Source organism: Macaca nemestrina, chromosome 2 (assembly GCF_043159975.1).
Source record: "Macaca nemestrina isolate mMacNem1 chromosome 2, mMacNem.hap1, whole genome shotgun sequence".
NCBI lineage: Eukaryota > Metazoa > Chordata > Mammalia > Primates > Cercopithecidae > Macaca > Macaca nemestrina.
The window spans coordinates 132,077,548-132,103,289 of NC_092126.1; the positions used below are offsets into that span (position 1 = coordinate 132,077,548).

Below are 25,742 nucleotides of genomic sequence, written 5' to 3' on the forward strand. Positions count from 1 at the left end.
GTGTCTATGTACACGAACTGATCTGGGTGCCCTGGCTTACTTGTCACCTTGTGCCATACCTTTGAAACAAGGGATCTGTCCAGGCTTCCTTCTAATGGCCAACCTACTTCTAATGCTGGCCAGTCTGTCTTACACAAAGTTTTAAGTTTTCCCGGTGTCATAGTACTCCATAGTCTCCCTTAAATTCATTTTTGAAATTTTTCAACATAGTTCCTAGTAGGGTGGGCTTATTTGTGCCTGACCTATGCTTCTTCAAGACAAAACACCACGCTCACACCACATGCACACCACAAAACAAAGAACAGATAAAAAGGGCACACACACACTTTTGCAGTTTGCACCAAACCAAAATCAAAACCAAAATCAGAGTATCCAGAAATCCAAGCCAGGTCAAAACCAAAACTGAAGTATCAAGCAATCCAACTCAAGTCAAAAATGAAAACCAAAGTGCCGGTACAGGCACACTGTGGGTGATCAGGCCACGCTTCCACTCAAATGGAGTGGGCAGGTTCCCAAGACCAGTCCTGTCAAGCAATTCAAACCAAATCAAAACCAAAACCAAAACCAAAGTGCCAATAAAGGCACACCATGGGTGATCAGGCCATGCTTCCACTCAAACAGAGTGGACAAGTTTCAAAGACTAGTCTTACCAAGTTTTAGATGTCCAGATTCCAAGTGCCCGTTCATTTCCAGAGTTCAACCACTGCGTTGATCCTCCACGAAGGCCTGCCACACACTGCTCTGGCGAGGCGTCCCACTGGGGCAAATGCTTACCTCGGAGCACTCTCAGGATCTGTGTTGCTCGGGCTAGTCGGAGTCCCCCACAGGGATATTCCACAGGGCAGGCTTAAGCTGCCTAAGGAGCTGCCTCAGCCATCTGCCATTCACCTCACTTCCTGGTTAGGAAACCAAGAAATGTAGCAGGACAAGCTGCAGACAAAACTCCTTAGACACTGAGTTAAAGAAGGAAGGGGTTTATTTGGCCAGGGGCATTGGCAAGACTCCTGTCTCAAGTGCCGAGCTCCCTGAGTGAGCAATTCCTGTCCCTTTTAAGGGCTCACAACTCTAAGGGGGTGCGTGTGAAAGGGTCGTGATTGATTGAGCAAGCACGGGGTACACGACTGGGGTCTGCATGCACCGGTAATTAGATTGGAACAAAACAAGATAGGGATTTTCACAGTGTATTTCTATACAATTTCTGTATAGATAACATAACCAATTAAGTTGGGGTCGATCTTTAACTACCAGGCCCAGGGTGCGGCACCGGGCTATCTGCCTGTGGATTTCATTTCTGCCTTTTAGTTTTTACTTCTTCTTTCTTTGGAGGCAGAAATTGGGCATAAGATGATATGAGGGATGGTCTCCTCCCTTATTACAAGAAACTAAATATTTTTTTTTTCTGAAAGTATTTGTGTTTGATATGAAATTTATTTTCAGTAGTAATACAACACAGAGAATTCATGGACTCAAAAGTCAATTTTTTTTTTTAAATTCTATGAATACTGAATACAAAGCTAGAAGGCACTGAGTGAGCATAATAATGATCAACAACAACAACAAAAAAAAAACAACGTGGATTTTATGGTGAAGCAAGCCTGAGTTTTAGTGTTAATTCCTGCACTTCCTACCTGTGTAAGCTTGGGAAAGTTACTTAATATCTCCGGGCTTCAGTTTCCTCACTTTTAAAATGGGTTAATGATAATACCTACTTTATAGGGTTGTTAACAGCAGCAAATCCATATGGTTCTGCAGCAACCTCAGATTCTGCCTCCTCAGAAGAAAGAACTTGACCGAATGACTTAAAGCAGAGGGAGAGACCAAGGCAAGTTTTAGAGCACAGGTGAAAGTTTAAAATCTTAGAGAAGGAATGAAAGCAAGTAAAGTACACTTGAAAGAGGGACAAGCGGGTGACTTGAGAGATCCAAGCACACAGTTTGACCTTTGACTTGGAGTTTTATAAGTTGGCTTACTTCTGGGGTTTGTGTCCCATCTCCCCTGATTCTTCCTTTAGGGGGGTTGTCCACGTGTGTAGTGACCTGCCAGCACTTGGGAAGTTGTGAACATGCTCATTTGAAGCATTTTTCCCTTATCAGTTGAGTGTTCCTTGAGGAAGGTCTGTTAAACTCCATCATTTTGCTTCTTAGTGTACATGCTTGAGCCCACTCATCCAACTCCTGAGATCTTATGGGGAAGTTGCTGATGACCAGCTTCAGGTGTTTTCTCTCTGTTGGGAGACGGCCTTTCCCTGGCACTGGCTGTGACCAATTATTATTTTAGAGAGACAGTTTAACAACCACCTGACCGTCACCTGATGGTTGCCAGGCATTCCTGGTGGGGGGTCATTTCCTGCCCTGCTCATGTCAACCTAACTACCTACTTTAACAGAGTTACTGCAAAGACTGAGGTAACACATTTAAAATACCTAACAGAGAAACACATAGGAGCACTCGATAAAGGTTAATTAATCTTTTTATTATTGCATTGACTATCTTAATTCAAAATATTTAAGAATTATTTATCTTTATATTTTTCTTAGGTAGGGGTGAGAATTTTCTTCTCTCTGAAGGTTCAAATCTGTCTGTTGAAATGAAAGGACAATAGATCCACAGAGGAGAAAGTATGCAAATGTGTTAATATGTACATGGACATGGGAGTACCACAAATGTGAGGCCCCAGAAGAGCTGGATGACTGAAATTTTTATACCACCCTGAGGTTACGGAAAGAATAGGGGCTTGGGTCTTCTCAGGAGGAGGAAGCGGAGGTGGCATCACTGGTTATGGGAGAATGGCAGGGGCAAAACCTGGCAAATAAAGGCTGCCTTCTTATGCAGATAAAAGCCCCTCAGGTGTCTTGGAGCACTCTCAGAAGAAATAAATGGTAGCCTGTAGGTAACGGTTTCTCTGTCAGACTTTAAAAGTGTCAGACTTTGAGTCTTTCTTTTGCAGGGGTGGGGGCGTTGGGCAGTGCTCAGGGAAAGCCCATTTGCATCCACTCTTTATTTCACTAATGTAGATTTCTTGTTTAGATACAAATCGTCCCCACAAAAGACAGCCTTTCAGAGCTATTTCTGTGTCTACAGCCCCTCTGAATAGCCATCTGAAAATATGCCAAAGAAGTAGTTGCAGGGGGTGCATATTTGGGTTCCCATCACTTATCATAAGTATCTCCATGAGACAAACTAGCATTGATATTAGCTCGTTTAATTAAATCTAGTAGATCAATTCTCTTTCAAATAACCTGAAGGTTTTTAGGTAGCTTTCAGTTTGGGTGAAGAGGAGGCAATTTTGAAATTCTCTCGTTGTAAATTTTTAAAAAATGTATTACAGAAAAAAATGAGTTTATGAGAAAATTATGATTAGAGAATGTAGCTTTGTAAACTAAAATAATAATAATAAAAGTCTGGGATAGGTCTTGATCAATTTGGAGGTTTATTTTGCCAATGATGAGAATACACCTGGGAAAAAGAGACACCAGTCACTGCAGGACTGTGGCCTGTACTTTTTCCAAAGAGGGTTTTAAGGGCTTCAGTATTTAAAGGGGAAAAGTGGGCCAGGTGGTAAGGAGAACAAAAAAAAAAAAAGAGGGAAGGTATGTAGTAAGGTGAGCGGTCACATCCTTATGAGGCTATATTAGCCGTTTTCATGCTGCTGATAAAGACATACATAAGACTGGGTAATTTATAAAGAAAAAGAGGTTTAATGGATCACAGTTCCATGTGGCTGGAGAGGCCTCACCATCATGGCAGAAGTGAAAAGCACATCTTATATGGTGCTAGACAAGAAAGAATGAGAATCAAGCAAAAGGGGAAACCCCTTATAAAACCATGAGATCTCAGGAGACTTACTTCCATGAGAACAGTATGGGGGAAACCACCCCCATGATTCAATTATCTCTCACAGGGTCCCTCCCATAACACATGGGAATTATGGGAGCTGTGATTCCAGATGAGATTTGGGTGGGGACACAGCTAAACCATATCAGATGCTTTAATGAGTGATCACTAAATCTACACGTTGCATGTGAAAGGAGTAAGCAGAGGAATGGGCAAGTATGGATTCATCTTGTGTGTTCAGTAAATCTGCATTTTACATGAGATAAAGTAAACATAGAGTAGAGGAAGAAGTGTAATATGCATTTGTCTTGGGATGGAGAGAGGGACGATTTCTACTCCTGTCTTTGTCCTGTACCTGTGAAGATAAGAGACCATGGAGAGAGACATGTGGCCTTCTCTTGCAGCTATCTGTTTAGAAGCAAAAGGAAGGATTTGTGTGTGTGTGACTCAGTTTGCAAGCTTAACTTTTACCTTTGGCATAGTGAGTTTATTTTATTTTCCTTTCAAACCTTGACCTGGAATGTAAAAGGATATATATGAAGATGGCCGTGTAATGTGTCGATCAGAAACAAAATTGTTCTAATAACATCTTCAGAAAAGCAACACCACGAAGTAAACTAAAATATTTTACCCCCATATATACGTCTTTGACATATTTTAAGATGGCTGTTCAGAGGGCTTATAGACAGAAGTAGCTCTGCAAATCTGTCTCTAGTGGAGAGGATTTGCATCTGTAGAGGAAAAAAGTGAAGTAGACAACAGATGCAAACAGCTTTTCTCTGAAGCCCCCACCTTGTCAGTATTTAGAAAAGACTGACAGTCTGACACCCTGCTGTTCTCTTTGAGGGCTGCTACCTGAGAAGTTTCATCTGCATAACAGGACCACCTTTGCTAGCCAAATTTCTCTTTGCCTTCTTCCATAACCTGCTCCAAGCCCTTATTCTTTCTGTAAGCTCAAGATGGCATAAAAACATCAATCATCTTGCCTTTCTTTGGATTTTTATATTTTGAATGACTCTTTTGCACCTGTGTGCACATAATTTGTATGCCTTTTTCCCTGTTAATCTGTTTATTTTTATTTTGTTTTATATACTCAAATTAGCAAATCTGCAGGTTTAAACTTCTCTACAACTGGAAGAATGAATTGGATTCTAATAAGCCAAAGGGTAGAGCAAATCATCCAACTCTATTTAGAAGAGGCTACTCTAATGTGAATTTTTAGATATTATAACAGGTCTGAGGACATTTTTCTTCTTAGAAAGCCTTTTACCCCTATGAGCCAGTGGATTTTTACAACCTTGAATTAAAGGTGATGCATGGATTTGGAGATGTATTTTTTCCCTAATGTCTACATTTTCATTTAGGAGATATTAATGCTTAAGACAAAAGGAAACTGCTTTGTTAGCTTGCAACAAAGTAGATCAGCTCCAAGTGGGCACAGAGCAGCCTGAAGGAGGAGGAATAGGGCTTAGAAGGAGGCAAAAAAAAAAAAAAGAAAGAAAGAAAAGAAAAAAGAAAAATGCGAAAAGCTGACCTCACTGGTGGATATGCATTATTCGCATGACTGTGAAAAAAGGGTGACAAAATGCTAAGGTGAAGGACTGTTGGGAAAGGCAGTTTCTTCTCATGCTAAGACCAAAGGGTTTCCATTCTTGATGGTTTGATTCAGGGCAACAGTATTGAAATATTAGGTGGGCTTTAAGTGGATACGCATCAGAAATGGTAGTAAATGTGACTGGACTGTTTCTGATTACGTGCTCACCCAAAGGAAACTTCAGATTATAGGTTTTCAATAAACACTGGCAAACCTTGATTTGTATCTTATGTATGTAACTGGAGATTTTACAATTTATTCTTGTTCCCTTTCAGTAGTGTATGTTTTTCTTGCTGCTGTAACATGTTCTTCTCTTATGTAATATTGTCATCTCTTCATTCACATAAATAAAGTATTTTTACCCATGACAAGAATCGTCCTTTACTCCACGCCCAGATACAGATCACTTCCATCAAAAACAAAACAAAACAAAACAAAAACCTTTAAACTCTCAATCATTCTATACCCTGTGGAGGATTTGTGTCTTCTGTTAGAACTCTATGTTTTACCACAATATTACATTGTCTTACGTATGAATAGAGCTATTTAGAAGATTTTACCACCTATGCTTACTGGCCATATCCAATGGAATTGCATCATATGTAATTTGGTCTGGTTCACATTTAAGGTAAAAATAAAATATGGCAAAATTACCCTTGAGAAATTTCTTAAATTGACAATATAATAGAGTAGACATATGCATATAGAATCCTACTGTCACCTTAAGGGAAGAGCCTGAAGCACAAAATGTAATTTGAAGAGTTTATTTGAGCCAAAATTAGGATAGCTGCCTGGAAGACTCAGACCCAAGTAACCTTGGATATGAGATCCACTGGCCATAGTTAAAAGCAGGTTTTTAAAGGGTAAAAAAATGGGGATTGGGGCAAAGTTTTTATTAGGAATTCTCATTGGTTTACAGAAATAACATCAATTAGTGATTGGATATCCATTGCTAAGCTATAGGGCATGGGATATGGTGTCCACTGAGGCATTATTAGGTTAATGCATAGCTATTTGCAGCAATTGCAAGCTATCTCCTTAGATGATTGCGTGTCTCTAAAGAGAGGAAGCAGGGTGTGATTGCTATCTCATTTTATACCTCCCTGGGCCTAATAATTTGAAAAGGCTCACACTCCTCACATAAAAGTTCTTTTCTTTCCTCACTACATAATAATTTTATTCAAAGTAAAGACTGAGGAACACTGAATTCTAAAGAAGGGGAAGTCCGAAGTAAGAAAAGCATAGAAGGAAAGCCTAAGTGCAGAGAGATGTCTGGATGTTTAAACCATTCTGCTTTTAAGTCAGCAATCTCATCCTCTAGTGAACGTGGATAGAGAGAGAATTTCTTCTTTTTTTTTTTTTTTTTTTTTTTTGAGACGGGGTCTCGCTCTGCTGCCCAGGCTGGAGTGCAGTGGTGCAATCTCGGCTCACTGCAAGCTCTGCCTCCCGGGTTCATGCTATTCTCCCGCCTTAGCTTCCCAAGTAGCTGGGATTACAGGCACCCACGACCACTCCCAGCCATTTTGTTGTTGTTATTGTTGTATTTTTAGTAGAGACGGGGTTTCACCATGTTAGCCAGGATGGTCTCGATCTCCTGACCTCGTGATCCACCCGCTTCGGCTTCCCCAAGTACTGATTACAGACGTGAGCCACCGTGCCCTGCCAAGAGAGAAAATTTTAATGTGCTCCTGCTTTGCTGTGGGGTTTACTCCATCCCGTTTTAATGTTAATCCTCTGTGATGTTATCATATTTCATTTGGCTTCTTTGTCGTTATGCGACTTAAACATCATGGTAGAGAGCATCTTTGGAACATGGAGGATGGAGGGCAGTGAGTAAAGAATCAGGGTTCTGGTCCAGTGTAAAAACAGCCAACCAGAAAACATCGTGAGACAAACACCTGGCTGACATTTTGAGGATTCTGCATGGGAAAAGCTCAGGTGGAGTTGGGAAGAGCTAACACAGGGAGGAGCTACAGAAATGACTGGTGCTTGTGTAGAAATCGTTTTTCAGTCAAGGCGTTAAGGGAAATATAGAGTTTCTTGATTGGCATTGAGTGAATCTAGTCACTGGTTCTATAAAATTTTGTTATCAGAAAACCTGTGCTGTAAATATTTAATACGTACACTAAATTCATTGCCAGCTTCCAATCGTGGTCATTCTTTATATCGTCCTGAAAATTAGGGCAGTTTTATCAGAGGCTCAACTTTTCATAGTTCCCCCCACAAAAGGTAACCACAACCCATATCAACTATACTCTCAATGGTAGGGAAATATTTTCATCTAATATTACTCTTGACTTTTATTTTGCAACTTTTCTTTTGTACTTTCAGTCAATTCATTTTTTCTTTTGCCAGGCCTTTGAAATTCTTCAAGGCCCTAGGCTGAGGGATAAACCCTAATGCTTGGTGGATAAATTGGCCTTTCTGAGAAGAATTCCTCAGTCATTCTGAAGAATATTGAGGCATTCTGTCCCCTTCGTTGAATAGAAATAGTGCAAGTTCTATGCTCTACAAAAGTTAACAGCACAAAATTCCTCAAGACCCAAAAATTAAGTGTAGGGTCTTCATCTTCTGAAATTTTGATGAAAAATCAAAAGGCACGAGGGCAAAAGGCAGATTAATAAAAGAAAAGACATACAGATTTATCAATATGTACATAAGGGAGAATCACAGTGATTACACTAACCCCCTAATGGCATATAAAAACTTATATACTGTCTTGAAGTTACATGAAGAATGGGGACTCCGTGCATGGCCCAAAAGAGGTTATGATGGTAAATCAGGTTATATGGCAAGACAGGTTAGGGAAGGGAGAAAAAAGGAGGCCTGGTTAGCAATGTTGGTCTCACAGGTAGCAGCCCTCAGAGAAAATAGATGGTACATATTTATTTTAGGCCTTTAAAAGTTTCAGACTCTCAGTTAATTTTTCCTAGACTGGACAATGGGGGCTTCAGAGAAAGCCTGGTTGTATCAGTGCAGATTTTCTGTATAGATACAAATCTCCCCCTTGAAAGAAAACTTTGCTGGGCTACTTCTGTTTGCTGGCTCTCTGAACAGCCATCTCACACTATGTCAAAGAAGTATATTTTGGGGTAAAATATTTTTATTTCCTTCATGAGTCTTCCTCTTCCATATGCTTTCATCATAAAAAAAAAAAAAAAGATTTTTTTAATTGCCTGTGAGTTCTTCCTGTCCATGCACAGACAAAATCTAATTCACTGAGACCATGATATTGCAGTAAAGAGTTTAATTAAGGCAAGGCTGGTCACATGGGAAACCTGGAGTTTTCACTCAAATTAGTCTCCCCAAAGCCTTGGAGGTTAGGATTTTTCAAGGGTAGCAAGGGGCTGGGGAATGTTGATTGTTTGGGGATGAAATCATAGAGGTCTGGCAAATGGTCCTCATGTGCTAAGTCAGCCTCCAGGTGGGGGCCACAGGACTGGTTGAGTCCTGAGTGCATGGGTCTCAGTGGAGTCAGTTGGTTGCTATAATGCAAAAGTCTGAAAAACATCTCAAACAGTCAATTTTCATTTCTACAATAGTGATGTTATCTACAGGAGTAATTGGAAAATTACAAATCTCGCAGCCTCTAGAACAATAGCTGATTATCATTTAACTACTTCTATATCTTAAGAGAATTCAGGCCTCTCTCATAGTCCTAACTTTGTGGTCTTTCATTAGTTTTACAAAGGTAGTTTACTTTTGGGAAGGGTTATTATTATCCTTGCTTTAAGTTTAAACTAAATTCCTCCCAAAATTAGCTTGACCTATGCCCAGAAATGACCAAAGATAGCTTCAATGTTAGAAGCAAGATGGAGTCAGCTATGTTAGGTTTCTCCTACTGTCATAATTTTGAAAAGGCAATCTCAATCCCTAACAAGACGCTCCTTGATGAAACCAGACCACATAATTATATTTGCATTATAAGACATAGAGATTAAAATCTTATTTTTCTTAATAGAATTTTCTTAACTAGTCACGGAGGATTAAAGAGGACTTAGTGTGCTTCCAAGAACATGGAAATCTGCAGAGGGACACAACGTCAGTGTTCAGGTTGTTTGGATAAGTTTCAAACACAGTTGTTTCCTGTTTTTGCACAGCCTCCATAGTGATTGGGAAATGGTGGTGTGAGATGGAGCCTTGCCTAGAAGGAGAAGAATGTAAGACACTCCCTGACAATTCTGGATGGATGTGCGCAACAGGCAACAAAATTAAGACCACGAGAGTAAGTGCACTTATTTCAAATGCATTTTGCATGTTACAGACTGTACTATTTGAGTTTGGGCTGTGCAAACAGCATCCACAGAAGCTTTGCACAGGAGAGAAGAACGATTCTCCTGTGACAGAAAGCCTTCTTAACTATGCAAATCACTGTCCATCTATGAATGAGGCATTAGAGATTGAACTTGACTTTTCCACACTGAGCAGTTTAGTGTTTCTGTCACAGACTCATAAATTAAGTTGGGTTTCCAGCCAGAGGGGAGAGGAATCATGAGGTAATTATTCAGATAACTCATCCAACATCTATAGTGCTCAGAATGATAATCAAATAAAGTTCCTCCCTAATTCATCCAGATGATTTGCTGAAAGGGTCTGCGTTTAAGTACACCTACAGAAGCCATTTTCTAATAGTTCTTTAAAAGAGTTCTGTGATGATCTTTCAGAGAACTGAAAAGAGTTTTGGGGCATGAATAAATCATCCTTTGATTTCTCTGGTTAAATCAGGAGTGATCTTCTAAACAAATAACAACCTTCAGGGTGGGGTAATCCGACCCATCAGAATTGGTGCCCTGATGCTGGAGCATGGCCCAGCTAGCCAGATATTAACCCTGTAGTTACTGGACAGCCCTGGAATCCTAAAGGGGACAGGTATGGGAGATGCTCCAGATGCTTAAGACAGTAATTATATATCCACTAATAAAAAAGTATGTCAACCTGACAAGTGTGGTCATATGTATGTGTACCAATTGAGTAGCAGCCCTGTTTCTCTCTCTCTCTCTCTCTCTCTCTCTTTGTGTGTGTGTGTGTGTGTATGTGTGTGTGTGTGCATGCCTGTGTGTGTTTTAATTTACAGGAGTTTTTTTGAGAGAGGGGGCTCTCATTCTGTTGCCGAGGATGGAGTGAAGTGGTGTGATTATAGCTCACTGCAGCATCTAACTCCTAGCCTCAAGCAATCCTCCTGCTTCAGCTTCCCAAAGTGCTGGGATTACAGGCATGATCCACCACACCCAGCCTATGGAGTATTTTTTAAAGCAAGCTCCATTGGTTACAAATCCTAGTATGCTGAACTTTTATTCTACCAAAAGTCTGATGTATTTGAAAGAATGTCTCTGTTTCCTACCCCTTATTATTAATCTTGACTTACTCTTCCTTCTCAGCATCACCTTTTCAATAAATAAAATTGGTTCTTGCATCTTTGTAATGCAGAAGACAAAACTAATGCTACATAATACTATATAAAATTTATTTTTCACATATAAAATAGGTGAAAACATTTTGTGTATCAAATTTCCTTGCCTATTTGGACCACATTGACCAGTAGTAAATGGCCATATATTTCCGGCTTGCTACCAGGAGGGACCTCTGAACCACCCTAGCTTGCTAACATGCATCTGTCTGTGCCTGAGTAGCTTAATGTGGATTATCCCGTTTCATTTTAATGAAACACCTACAAAAGACATTATTCAGAAATGAGCCTGGTTCATGCAACTTATTCACAGAAACCATTTTAATTAACTAGTGGAAGGTGGGATATTAGGTTTCCCTTTGGTTACCTTTTGCCTAAAAATGATTCTTCTGAATAATTTGAAGTTGCCCTCACAAATTGGTTTGTTTTAAGCTATTCTGAATGATGGCCAGTATGACTGGAATCTAACCACCTTTGTTTTAAGCACATTGCTGATATATTTCCTGCCAAATCTCTTTATTCTAAATAACTGATTGCCCTTTATTGAAGGCAAGTCTTGCTCTCATGTTGTCTCCAGATGTGAAACACAGTAAAGAAAAATAATTCAAGTCAGGATTTAAGTATGTGAAATTCCAAGAACACCAACTAGGAGACTTTTTGGAAGACAGAATATAAACAAAACAAAACGAAAATAAAAGCAGAAATTGTTAATGCTACTTTTTTGAGACCAATGTAACTTTCTTTTATTTGGCCTCTGTAGAGTACATTTTAAAACCATCAGGTGTGTTGCAGATGCACCCTAGACATTTTCCAATAATACAGGAGTATTGTGCAGGATCCGATCACAGTAACAGAGACTGGAGCACACCATTTGCTACCTCCCTGGGTGGGCTGAATTCAACCCAAGCAGTTGAATGGATGAGATAAATAAATTACCATTGCAGTTGGTTTGAAAACAGAGGATGTACCTGTTCTGACGTGTACATCCATTGCAAGCAAGGAAATAGGAGACTACTCTACAGCCATGTGAGCTGCACACCAGTCAGCTGAGAATTCTCAAGTCTGTCCTTAGAAAAGGAAAAAGAGGACACTGGAAAAGCTGTACTTTTTAAACCTTCAGAAGACTCAAATGCTCCTACTGACATACATCCTCCCTCCTCCCTCCTTCTCAAGAAATTCACAGTGAAATAAGCACTTTTAAACACAAAGGGCACCAATGAAGTCCAGATAATGTATACAGGAACCATCTATTCTGTGTGAATGGTGTGTCAATGCCAGTCCTTAGATCATGTGCTCTGAAAACACATTTTATATTAACTTTTCTTCTATACCTTATGTATTCTTCTCCATCAGAGCACAAATATGCTTACTCACTTCAAATATTGATTCTAACAATTTGACTTTAAAAATGGTTTAATTCACAGATGTACTTTAATTATTATGAGTCACATGTTCTCATTGTTCTGCTGTTATCAATGAGGTAAAAAGAAAACTACCTCTTTTGTTCTTTATTGTGTAAGACTAATTCAAAGAGAGTTCACTCAGGATAAAAAAAAAAAAGTTGGAGAAACACACTCATATTGTTAATAGCAACTGAGAGTTTCCTTCATACTATTACTTTAAAAGTAACTTCAATATAAAGATAATCACGAGAAAGCTTCCTGAGACTTCATTCTCTTTCCTATAAAAGACTGTTCCAAACCTTCATCTTTTGTAGGATACTTCCAAAATAATCATCCTGAACAAAATTCTTTTTGAAATGTGGATAAATAATGTTTCAAAGTATGATCTAATTTAAAACTTTATGGTGTTCATTTTTTAAGGAAGGTGAAGAGTAGAAATGCGGTGGTTCATCTTAACTACCAGACACCCCAGAACGTCTGGACTAGCCCAGGTAACAGGCCACAGTCTAAAGAAAAACCTCAGGAACAATGGATATGAGTGACTTTTACCACAGAAGGAAGGAGAAAATATAGGTGGAATTAGGCAAAGCCTTTTCTTTCAGGAGATTTGAAATAACTTTTTAAGAGAGGAAGACTCCTGGATGCCACCCTATAGAAAAGAAGCATTCACCTTGAGAGGTTTTCCAAGACCCAGCCTGGAGTAGAATAAATCTGGCAACACACACACTTCTGGGGAGAATCTCAGTACATCTGGGTGAAGTTTCATGGCCAAATTATTCCCCTGTGTCTGCTTGATCATTGTTTCAATTGCTTTATTAAATCGCTTTGTTGGTACTTAGGAGCAAGACTAACCAACCAAAATATTGACTAGAGATTTTGTTCTTGCAGTTTTAGATACCTATTTATTTATGTCTTTTCTTTAAATTATATCAAATACATAAGTTTGAAAGTTGGGGAGGCTCTATCTCATGTATTCAGATACATGTCTATACCTTGTATATTCAGGAACAATGACTTAATTTAGAAAGACAGACTTCCGCCTTAGAGATGTAAAAATGAAAAGTATCTGAGACAGGTTTTACTCAATTTGGAAAGTTTATTTGGCCAAGGTTATGAATGCATGATCTAGAGGTAGGTCTGTGCCTTTCTCCAAAGATGATTTTGAGGGTTTCAATATTTAAAGGGAAAAGGGTGGATATTGAGGAAAGAAGCAAATTTTTAAAGGTGTGGTTGGATAAGAGACAAATAGTTACATTCTTTTGGTCTTTGACCAGCCTTTCACCAAATACACCATTTACATGTAGGTAGGGGGTAGAGGAAGAGCCACCTAGGCCTTCATCTAGCTCAGTTAATCTGTATTTTTACATCAGAGGATGCAATCAGATATACATTTGTCTCAGATGAGCAGAGAATGACTTAGAATTCTGTCCTTTGTCCTGCACCTGAGAAAACAAACTATCAATTTACATTGCCAGGGTAAAATTCGACAGAAAGGTTTTAGGGTAAAATTCAACAGAAAGGTTTTAGGGTAAAGATCTGGGACCCACAGGGAATTTCCTTGTGGTAAAATTGTGAGTGAGGTATGTGGTTTTTGAAAAATCTTTCTAGCTATATCATTTAGGAATAAAATGAGAGGCAGGTTTGCCTGACATCATTCCCAGCTTGAATTTCCCTTTGGCGTAGTGATTTTGGAGTCCCTAGATTTACTTGCCTTTCAAAGACAAAATAAGTTATTTGACGATGGAATAATATCAGCTAAAAACTGAATGTCAGTTATTTGGAGGCAGGAAGAGGAAGAGAATGAAATGAGGAGAAAACCAGTTACTGGAAAAGACAAATTAACAGGTTAAAATAGCAGAACATAATCTGGTGTAATATCTTGGGAAGTAGCAAACCACCCTGGATTTGCTTCATTCCAGTATGTGAATGTCTCTCAGACTAGTGAGAAAATCAACAGTTAGTACACAATGTAAAGTCAAGTTTTATTTCCTAAAAGGAGGAGGTAGAAGACCCCAGATTGCACACTTAACCACTATAACCATCTTGTCAAATCGGTGTTTTCTGTAACTGGCCCAACACAAATCCACCTGCCTAACTCTAAAATCCTTAAATGGACTTCTACCTCTAGCCTCAGAACACTCAACTTCTAAAACTATAAAGAAGTAAGAGATAATAAAGAAAAATGCCATATTTCCTAGAATTCTAGAGTAGAGGTTTCAACTCCATTAGAATTGTTATTTATGCTTGAAATTAGTGGTTCTCTGTACATGTGTCCCTTTGAATATTTGAACCTTTGGTACCCTATTCAAGTGGATTAAAAGACATCTACAGCAACAGAAATGTAATCTTGATTGCCCTTGAACACTGTGTCATTGAGTAGAACATTTTCTCACCTTGCACAGGAACAGATTCTCATCAGTGTGTTCCTACACAGACGTGGTCTAACCTTGGCAATGACCTCACCTCATGCCAGCCCTCTACATGTTACAACAGGCCAACTTCACAAGACCATGGATTAACTTACTCAGTTCAAATTCTCATCAGATAGACACAGGACTGATTACATAACATGCAAGGCCAGGTGCAAAATGAAAGTGCAGGGCCCTTGTTTAAAAAGTATTCATAATCTCAAGATGACAACAGAAGAACATTAAACCAAGCAGGAGGCTCTTTCCAGGATAGGGCCTTGTGCAACTTCATAGGTCACATGCCTAGGAAACCAGTCCTGGATAGGCATTATTCCAAGAGTCTCACTCCTTAGGAGTGCCATCATCAATTCATTGCATTGATTAAAAATATGGTGGCCTATCAATATGATTTGATCACCATTTGAAAATGACTGCTCTAAACCTTAAGATTTTTGACTTCAGATCATCTGAAAAAAAGCAACATCCTGAAGATCCAAGGTGTCCTCATTTTCTGCGTAATCACATTTCTTTGTGCCTTCATTTTGCACTGTTCTCCCTGAAATGTCTGTCTTTCTTTGGTTTCAGATTCACCCAAGAACCTAACAGAAGCATTTGTGGTAGTAAAGGAAAACCAACCCTCTGGAAAATACATTTTGAGAATCTCAAACATCTCACATATATACAAGCCAAATGGATTTCTTACTTGCACTTTGACTGGCTACCAGATAATCACAGTGCATTTACTGTGTGTAACGAAATATCCTACAGTGAGAAGATGCAGCATTTTGGCAACACCATGGAAAGTGGGCTTTAAAAAGGGTTTTCTCAGTGCAATTTTTGGGGATCATGAAGAACGATCAACTGTCTTCTAATTTGAATCTATAGTTACTTTGTACCATTTGAAATATATGTATATATATATATAATATTTTGAAATATTATCTATTCTCTTCAAGAAATGAACAGTACCACAGTTTGAGACGACTGGTGTACCCCTTTGAGTTTTGGATGTTTTGTCTGTTTTGCTTTGTTTTGGTAGTCATTTCTTTTTCTAACGGCAAGGAAGATATGTGCCCTTTTGAGAATTCAAGATGGCACTGACACGAGAAGGCCAGCTACAGGTGGACTCCTGGAATTTGAGGCATCATAATGATACTGAATCAAGAACTTCCTTCTGCTTCTACCAGATGGCCCAAGGAAGCACATTGTCCTGTTTTATTACTTTCTACCCTGTGCAATATTAGCATGCAAGCTTGGCTTACATAATCATACTTTATATTCAATTGATATATAATAACCGTTCTAACCTCTTCCAGGAAAATATTTTTAGAACTACTAGCTTTTCCACATATAAGAAAATGAGGGTTCTTAAGGGAGCCACTCCACCATGCTATTAAGACTCTGGCAGAGTTATGGGTAGGATATGGATCCCTACATGAATAAGTCCTGTAAATACAATGTCTTAAGGCTTTGTATAGCTGTCCTAGACTGCAGAAATGTCGTCTGATTAAATCCAAAGTCTGGCATCATTAACTACATAGTGCTGTAGCAACAAGTCTTACCATGGCATCTCTTTCTATGTTTGGTTTGCTTTTTCCAAGAGTATTCAGATCTCCTCTTGTGAGATAGGAAGGCTATGAAAGCAATTAGGTTTCAGGATGATCTATGTGACCAAATGTTGGACAGCCCTATTAAAGTGGTAAATAACTTCTTTCTAAACCTACCTGTCTTCTTTATTTTGCCATTTATTTTTACCGAATCAACCTTAACCAAATCCAGAGAATGCCCTGCTCAGAGACTCATAGTCAGCCAGAACTTTTCCCATAAGGTCTTTGTTTCCATTGTGGCTACTATTTCCATTGTTAATATTTTGAAAATCAGAAATCCATTACTATAACTGCAGTGTCCTCAGTCAGCAAGCCGAAATGTCAGATCCCATTATTGGGCTTTCATAGTGGTTACTGGAATAATAGATACGGGGCTAACCCCACCAAAAAATGAATGACCTTTTTCTTTTCTTGAGAGTTACTCAGCTAATGCTTATAAGAAGTAAATATCTACTTAAGTTCTAGTTTTCCTGGAGATAGCATAATCATACTTTCTGTTCCAGTCATCTTGTAAGTGTATCAATTTTTATGCAAAATACATTCTCTGGAATGAATGTTGTTATGGCTTCTTACTAGGTCAGTAGCACATTGGGTCCCATGGTTTCAACTTTTAAATTTAAATCTCAGGTCAAATTCAGAGGCTCCCCTATCTCTATCAAGATAGCCTGAAGTCTGATTGAACACACAAACACTCTAACCAGATAAACTGATTCTGCATCTTGAAGGCCTATAAAAGCATCAAGACAGAAATAGAATCCTGAGTGCAAAATCTAGGCTTCTCAAACACTTTCACAAAATATTTGCCAGAAGGTAGCACAAAGTTCACACCAGAAAATCAGAATATTTTGAATTTATGATCCAGATGCAAAATGTGAAGGAAAAATCCTCTATAATCAAATATATTTGGGCAAGTTTCTAAAACAAAATGGAGATATTTACTGGGGGAATTGTCATAGACTTTAATAAACCAAAGGGCACTGTGTGTCTTTAAAAAAGACTAGAAGAGGGGAAATCAAGTAAGAAACCTCTAGCTGGTCACATGGCTAATGGAGCACACATGCCCTGCATAATGAAAAACTGTAAGAAATCACTTCTATGTACGGGTATAATCACTGCAGTGTTACATCTTCAGTTTTTCAAAAGAACCAGAAATCTAGATTTCACATAAAAGTTTCTATCATGCCTAAAGTGAGATGAACTAATTTGATTTTTTAAATGCTGCCAGCGTTAGTATTGCTCCAAATTCTCTGAACATGTGGACTTTACTATTAGTGTTCCCTAGGATACTCTTTTAAAAGCATTGATACTAAATGAAAATCCAATGGGAAGAAAGAAGGCTATTCTCTTTTGTATAGCCTCACACATGCAGACACTTCTCATAACTCACAAGATGTCTTGGTCACAGCTTTTCCTTTTCTGTAACCAGAGCCTTTAAGTCAGGGAAGGAGCTGGTCTAGAGGCCCACATCTGTTCATTCATTTCCCATCAGTCAATTCATGCAATAGTCTTTATTGAAAAGACCTGGAGAAAAAAATCACAACAGAATCAGGAAACCATCCAATAAGACAGTGCAAATATTTGTAAATGTCGTCAAATTCAATTTGGATTTATCCAAGTCCCTTACACAAATGTGTGAACCACCAAATTGTGTTTAAATTTAACTTGCTCCAGTTTGGGGAATTCAGTAGCTACCATCTGCCTATTGAATCTGCACATTTATGGTGTAAAAACTTATATCACGTATTTCTGGTAATAAAGAGCTCAGTGTGGTATGACTAATATTGATTTTGAGCTTGTGCATCCAGGACGATGAATAATGTTATAACATAATTAGAGTAAATGCAAAGAGTTTTATCCAGAGCCCTTCTCTTAGTAAAAAAGTGAAAATGTAGCTTATTTCATAAAATGAATATTTTCAAATAGTGTAAATCTTATTTGTTGACATTTTGGGGTGATTCGATTAATCTATTAACGGACTAGGCAAGCACATTGAGAAGTTTACTGCTTGGCTTTTTTCCATTATAGAATGATGAAGAATGTTTTCACCAAGACACAATTCAACATGTTTTTTCGATCAAATTGGGTACAACTTTCACAAAGCAATACAGTGGTTTTATAGTACAATATATTATGCCACCTTGCCATTGTCACTGATACAGTAAGTTATGGAAGATATAAAGATTGTTTATATGAGGAGATCCACCACATTCTTCACCTGCACAGGGTACACACTGCTTCCCTGGGAGGTTAAATATCATGTCATAATATGACTTTTTCTTTTAATTAAGCTTGACAGCCCCATTTCAAAAGCTATTAGAGTTTGCTTGACAAAAGAAGTGTGTCATGTCTTTTTGTGAGCTGTCTACCTTCTAAATAAAAGACTGCGTGTTTAGTGAATTGTAGGGCTCGAGCCATCTCCAGCTAGTTTACAAATACAAGAAAACATGATAAAAGGCACTACTCTGGAATGTAAGAACTCAGGACTAGTGGGGGCAGTAATGGAATCTAATTTCATACTACCCATGGGAATAATACAAAAGTGATGAACTAGAATCAGGTTCACACTTTAAATTAAAGAGGAGGCCATTAATTGTACATACTCACCTCTTAATATATCCCCTATTAAAGGTTTAAAGATTTGAGGTTGAATACGTCAGGATTCTTTTTCCTTGTAAAAGAGCTCAGGGCATATCAATGGATGTCATGACATGCTCACATCATTGGTCCACAAGTGGCTCTCATTTGTTTATTTACTTAGGAAGTTTGCTTCATTTTCAAAAAGTTTAAGCTCTCATTCTGGTAGCTAGTTACATCATTAAAAGAAATAATAACTGATTAAGAAATATGAAAGCCAGGATCCCAGTCCTAACTGACTTTGATAGACCAGGCAATGTTTATCTAGCCCTGATTCCCACCTGCTTATAGAAGCTATAATCCAAGAATAGACTGACAGGCTATGAAGAAAACTTGCAGCCAGATTTTCCATAAGACAGTGTATTGCAGCCATTAGGCCATGGCACATGGATATGTGGCCATAGATCATGGAATGGGTTGGAAATGGCTTCTTCAGAAAGACTGTGAATAATTTTTTTTTTTTTTTCTTTTTTTGAGACAGAGTCTCGCTCTGTCGCCAGGCTGAAGTGCAGTGGTGCAATCTCAGCTCGCTGCACCGTCTGCCTCCTGGGTTCAAGCGATTCTCCTGCCTCAACCTCCTGAGTAGCTGGGACTACAGGTGTGTGCCACCATGCCCAGCTAATTTTTGTACTTTTACTAGAGACAGTGTTTCACCATATTAGCCAGGATGATCTCCATCTCTTGACCTCCGTAATCTGCCCGCCTTAGCCTCCCAAAGTGCTGGGATTACATGCATGAGCCACCACGTCCGGCCGACTGTGAATAAATTTTTAAAGGCGTTATAATTGGTTCAAGGGTAGTTCTCAAACATGGCATAAAAGGCACATAAGCCTACAGAAGCTAGCCAGGTAACAAAAGTTAGCTAAACAGGGCCACCTACAGTGCCTAACATACCATGATGAAGGTAGAAACCCTGACACATTGCAGGGCACTTAGTAGCCAGAATTTGATCTCAGTTTATTGTTGCCATGCATGGCACCATGCTTAATGCTGCTCATTAAGGAACCATATGTCCATATTCTTCTGACTTATTTTTAGGACTATCCAGAAATTCAGATGCTGGTATATGAGTGTGGACAAAAACAAACTCAAAATATTTTTCCTCTGCTCCCACACCATACGACAATCAACACAGAAGACTTCTGTGACCAGATGTGTGGGGGTTTTTCCCTGCACACCAAGCAAGCAATTCTGCAGTGAATACCAGCTGAATGTCCTCTAATTCGATTCCATTCTAACACTATCTACCTGGAGATAACGTCACAACCCACAAGTTGAAGGCTCAGTCCCACAAGACTGGCCTCCATTTCTGATGTCAATCATGGCCCCAGGTTGTTTTACCTGTGCTTCTGACTGACTGGCTACAAACTGAGGATCCCACAACACCCTCCTTGGGTTCTATTAATTTGCTAAAGCGACTGATAGAATGCAGGGAATCATTTACTTATATTTACCAATTAATTATAAAGGATAGTACAGAAGATACAGATAAAAAGACAGTATGAAGTATAGGAAGGGGTATTGAGCTTCCATGCCCTCCCTGAGCGCACTACCCTCCAGGACCTCCACGTGTTCAGCTGTCCAGGATCTCTCCCAACCCAGTCCTTCTGGGTTTTTATGGAGGCTTCTTTACAAAGGTATGATTGACAAGTCATTGGCCATTGGTAATCAGGTCAACCTTCAGCTCCTGTCCCCTCCCTAGATGTTTTGGGTGGGGCTGAAGTCCCAACCCTCTAATCCTGCCTTGGATCTAATCCATTTGTATAGATGGTCCTTCCAGAGACCAGCCCCTATCTTAAAGCTAACTAGAAGCAGCCAGCCATCATCAGTCAGCTCGTTAGCATATAAAAAGACATCACTTGGAAATTCTAAGGAGTTTAAGAGTTGTATGCCAGGGAACCATGTTGAAAACCAAAAATATATTTCACAATATCACAATCTGAAGTGTCCAAATCTCACATATTTATAACCCATTGAAATTTTGTTAAATCTGGCCCAAAATTATATTGTTCTCATATATTTGCATTTTCATGTGATTCCTCTGGTGGTAGAAAAAGTGGCAGAAAAAGCTAGTTGGCAGGCAATTACACATAACCTACAGCCTGTCTTACCTATGCCACCGAGGATGCTATGGGCACATCACTTGTTGTCTACTGGGTGAAATGTCAAGGTTGCAAAAAGGAGCCAACCTCTCCGCTAGAATGGAGTAAAATTATTGCATTTCCATGGGCTCCAACTTTGGGGTAACCAACCTAGTGCAGGAGCAAACACTGGGGACCAAAAGGAAGCAGTGTAAGATTGGCAGAGCCTGCCAGCTAGTGCAAAAAGTCCCGGGATGCTTGTATATCTACTCAATGCTAGGTACTGACTGCCCAATAAAAGTGGCCTCCCCCTCTGATTCTATGTTGAGTCACATAAAATCATTTCATGACTCCTGCTGCTGTCTACATTCATACCTGGACTCCATGTGAGTTCTTGCTGTGTTTGGATCCTAATCTGACGCCTCCCAAGGTGACTATACTGAGAAGCTTTCAAGGTTTCCACCCCCCACCGCTCATCTCACCACTATCACATTTTCTCCTCTCTTCTCCCCTTTACATCTCATGCCTAAAAGGCACTGTGTACATTGAAAATAACTCCTCAAAAGTTCAAGTCCTTGCTTTCCATTTAAAAATTCAATCCAGAAAAGCTTGCAACCTCTCTCCCAGAGTTTTTGCATGTAAAATGGAAATCATTATACAAAACTTAAAGGTTATAGGAGGATTAGAGAAGTGGAGGAAGTGGGAATGTTACACAAATATAAAGCAGTAGATAAGCAATTATTATTCCCAGATAATTGTTACTGTATTATTCTCAAATTACTAAGGCCTCACCTAGGTGCTCCCTGTGTCTCTGCTATCTCCACTCAAGACAGACAACTTAACAAAAATAACCAAAATTTTATTTCATATTCCTTTTCTAGAAAGCTGGAAGACTAGACAGATGCTTGCTCAACTTTGTAGAATTCTCCATCTGCTAGACTGTGTTTTCAAGCCACTGGAAAATGCCGGTATAACCCACACTTGAGTGATGCCATTGACACAAGCAAGTAATAGCATGTTGGAGAATGCACCCTGCTGGTTTCCAGAGTGTTAATTCAGAAGTTGAGTTGCTAATGACTTGAGCCATCTAGTGTATAAGACCATGATCAGCAACTACACACAATGCCATGGCCAGGCCACTCTTTCCCTCACACTCAGCCTTTTTGTCATTCAGGCTAACTGTCCAAGCAGATTCACACATAACCCTGCATACTGCATAGTGCAGAGGTGTGACCTTTCATGCCCTCTCTTACACCCACCTCACTGGTAAAGACTTTTTGTTCATTAATTCACTTATTCATTCAACAAACAAGTATCTGTTGAGTTCTCACTATGTGTCAGGTACACTACTAGATATTGGGGGTGACTTCAGAGCTTACATTGTTCTAGGGGAAACAGACAAAAACAAAGGTAAAGAAATAATTAAAAATCATGACACAAAAGAAATTCAAAACAAGCCAAGAAAGCAAACAATGGGAGGGAAATGGTAACTAGGTGAGATGACCGTGGAACATCTCTCGGAGAAGGTGGCATTTAGCTGAGAACTAGAGGATACCAAGAGACAGTCACGCAGAGAGCTGAGGCGGAGTGGGAGTGAACCGGTGGGGGTCTTACAAGTGGCCAATCAGTATGTGCCACTGCCCTAGCCAAAGAAGAACTCCGTGTGTTTGCGAAACTTACAGAAGTCTCCTTCAGTTTGATTTGAAAGCAGAGTAATCGAGAGCAAAGTGGCATGAGATTGGGGAAGTAACCTTGAAGTCAGATTATGGGGCCATGTAGGGCATGATAAAGAGTGTGGGTTTTATCTGAATTGTAGCAGGAGACCATGAAAAAGGATTTTAAGCCAAGAGTGACACAATCTGATTTATACTTACAGCAGATGCTACTGGTGTCTATCCATATTCTCTCCTTGTTCCCTTATATGTGTGGGGCAAACCAGACTTGTCAGGGAATTAGGAGAGCAACCATTGACAAATAAGACTGATATATAAATTCCTAGCTTCCTTGCTCCCAGGTGGGCAACCCTGAGGTATGTTCTGCATTAAGGCTACGCAGTGGAACTTTCTGCAATGTGAAGATATTCTATACCTGAGCTATCCATTGGCATGTGAAACTATTGAGCACTTGAAATGTGGCAGTTGCAATGCAGAAAATAATTTTTAGTTTTACTTAATTTTAAATGTCTAATTAACCTAAAATGATATTTAGAAAGCCACAGTCAGTCAGTGGCTATCATATTGTACAGCACAGTTCTCTTCAGCATTTAAGAATTCCCAAGTAAGACTGAGTCCAAGTCGCCCAAAGCCACAGCCTGTCCATAAACACACACTTTATTGGCTTCCCTTAATTTCCTGTCTTATTTCCTTACTCCCTTATCAGTGCTTCCTGTCTTCGTCTTTCAAATAAAATCCTAAGGCAACTTTTAAGATGACAACTCTGGTTTCAAAATGGAGAACAGATTGAAGGGCACCCAAGTAAACTGAGGGGACTGGTAAGGATGTTTTTGTGGTATCTAGTAATGCACATGGAAAACTTAGGACAGAGCAGTGATAATCCTGTTCTTTTCAGGGGAGGAGCTGATGACTTAGATTCAAGCCTCAGCTATATCAATCAATTGCACTCAGTGGACCGAATTATCTAAGGCCATCTTGATAAACAAGCATAAGACTATGCTGAGTCGGCCGGGCGCCTGTAATCCCAGCACTTTGGGAGGCCGAGGCGGGCAGATGACGAGGTCAGGAGGTCGAGGCCATCCTGGCTAACACGGTGAAACCCTGTCTCTACTGTAAATACACACATAAAAAATTAGCCAGGCGTGGTGGCGGGCGCCTGTAGTCCCAGCTACTAAGAGAGGCTGAGGCAGGAGAACGGCGTGAACCCGGGAGGCGGAGCTTGCAGTGAGCCGAGATCACACCACTGCACTCCAGCCTGGGCGACAGAGCGAGAGTCCGTCTCAAAAAAGAAGAAGAAGAAGAAAAAAAAAGACTATGCTGAGTCTTTTAATGGTTATTTGTAGAGAGAAAGCTTTAGTTTCATCTGATTCGGTCTACTCCCATGAGACCTAGCCTCATTGTCAGTGAACAAAGTTCAAATTGAATTATGAATGAGAAGGTTTCAAATTTGTCTCTTAATCCCAATATCTTCTTTCACTGAATGTTAAAGAAAGCATAGCATTCTAGTAAATGCATTAGGTTAAGAGTCCTAATTTTTAGTCCTAACTCAGGGAGTCACTTAAATTTCTCAAATCAGTTCTTAGAACTGGCATCCTATGCAGGCAAGAGCAAATGAGAACAATGAGGAAATATGGTAAGCTAGCTAAAGAAAGAGTCTGGAATTTTAAAAGACATTGGCAAAAGATTTAGCAAAAGCAAACCATCAAGAAAGACTATATATAAGAATGACAGAAACCTGGAAGAACATAGTAAGGGAAGTTAAATTCCCCCAGTGACTTCTGGCTTCCCAAAAATGCTAAGAACTACCTAAAGAGCTTTTTGTAGTTAAGTTCAAAGCAAGAAAAACAAAGAAGGGACAAACCTACTGCCTGAATCCAATAATGTGTAGGTGATAGAGAATTCAGATTTTTCTCAAGCAACTATGTTGTTTCTGCTAAAATGCCTAGAAGAAATAGTGTTAAGAGAAAAATAAACCCAAGATAGGGGAAGAGATTTGTAAGACAGCATCTTGCTCTCCTCAATGATTGAATTACCCAGGATGCATGACAGAGGGAAAGGGAAAGCCCTGATTTGTACCATTTATTGATTCCTGTGGTGTAAATCCTCGCACTACTGCTGATTTCAAGATACCAGTGTGGAGTCAGGAAGAGATGTACACAACCGGCTCTCACAAGCCGGTAAAAGCCAGGTCCCGTATATCGCTCCCTGCATAAGAACTACATTCCTAAAACCAGATGGAAAAGAAAAAAAAAAAGCTATCGAACTATCGCCACAACAATGCCAAGGAATTTTGAGGCACCAAGGAGAGGTGTCAGAAGTTAGAATCAGTTTAGTTACAATTATTTTAAAAAATAAGTAGATTCTGAAAACTGTAGACTAGTGACCCTGAGGTATATTCTAGAGTGTATCTTTAAGGGAATTTTTATGAATAATTAGGGAAACAGTAATCACTAAAGGCCAGCTTGAGTTCACTGAGAAAAAAATCATACCAGACACCTTTTCCCAATGGAAAGCCTCATTGCTTAGTCTGAGGGATTAAGTTTTTAAATGATGGACATAATACATCTAGAATTTAGGAAAGTTCAAGTCCAGACCAGAGATTGACAAACTGGCTCTTACACTAAATCTGGCCTGCTGACTTTTTAAAAATAAAGTTTTATTCTAATACAATCATTCATACTGGCTGTAGCTGCTTTTGCACAACAGCAGTTGAATGGCTGCAACAGGGACTTTAAGGCTGTGAAAGCATAAAATATTTACTATCCGATCCATTATTAAAAAGTTTGCTGACACCCGGCCTATTATGGAGAAGGGTGGATATTAGTAAAACATTGTGTAGGTTCATAATCTTAATGAATAGCCATATTTAAAGGTTTTTAATTCACGGACTAATCACATGCTGGAGAAAGATTTCTAGTAGCAGAATCCTGGGTTCTGTCCTGATTATGTCTTATGCAATGTTTTTTATCAACTATGTGAAAGAGAGCATTGGCGTGGCATGTAGACCAATTTTGCAGGTGATCTACATTCAAAATGGCCATTGACTACCTTGCATGGTTGAAGCAAGTTCAAGTAAATTAGACAAGCAGACAAAAGCAGCTG

At 39.4% G+C, this 25,742-nt stretch overlaps 1 protein-coding gene across 3 annotated transcripts in view; it reads left to right on the forward strand.

Annotated features, from left to right (window-relative positions):
• Nucleotides 1-16,364, forward strand: part of TAFA1 (TAFA chemokine like family member 1) — a 557,764-nt gene extending 541,400 nt beyond the window's left edge. For all 3 annotated transcript variants that reach the window (XM_011744776.3, XM_011744782.3, XM_011744767.3), the window contains exons 4-5: nucleotides 9,528-9,652; nucleotides 15,231-16,364. In XM_011744776.3, coding sequence (XP_011743078.1) covers nucleotides 9,528-9,652; nucleotides 15,231-15,248 — 143 coding nt within the window. In that variant the 3' untranslated portion in view covers nucleotides 15,249-16,364. The remainder of the gene's footprint in view (nucleotides 1-9,527; nucleotides 9,653-15,230) is intronic.
• Nucleotides 16,365-25,742: the final 9,378 nt, after the last annotated feature.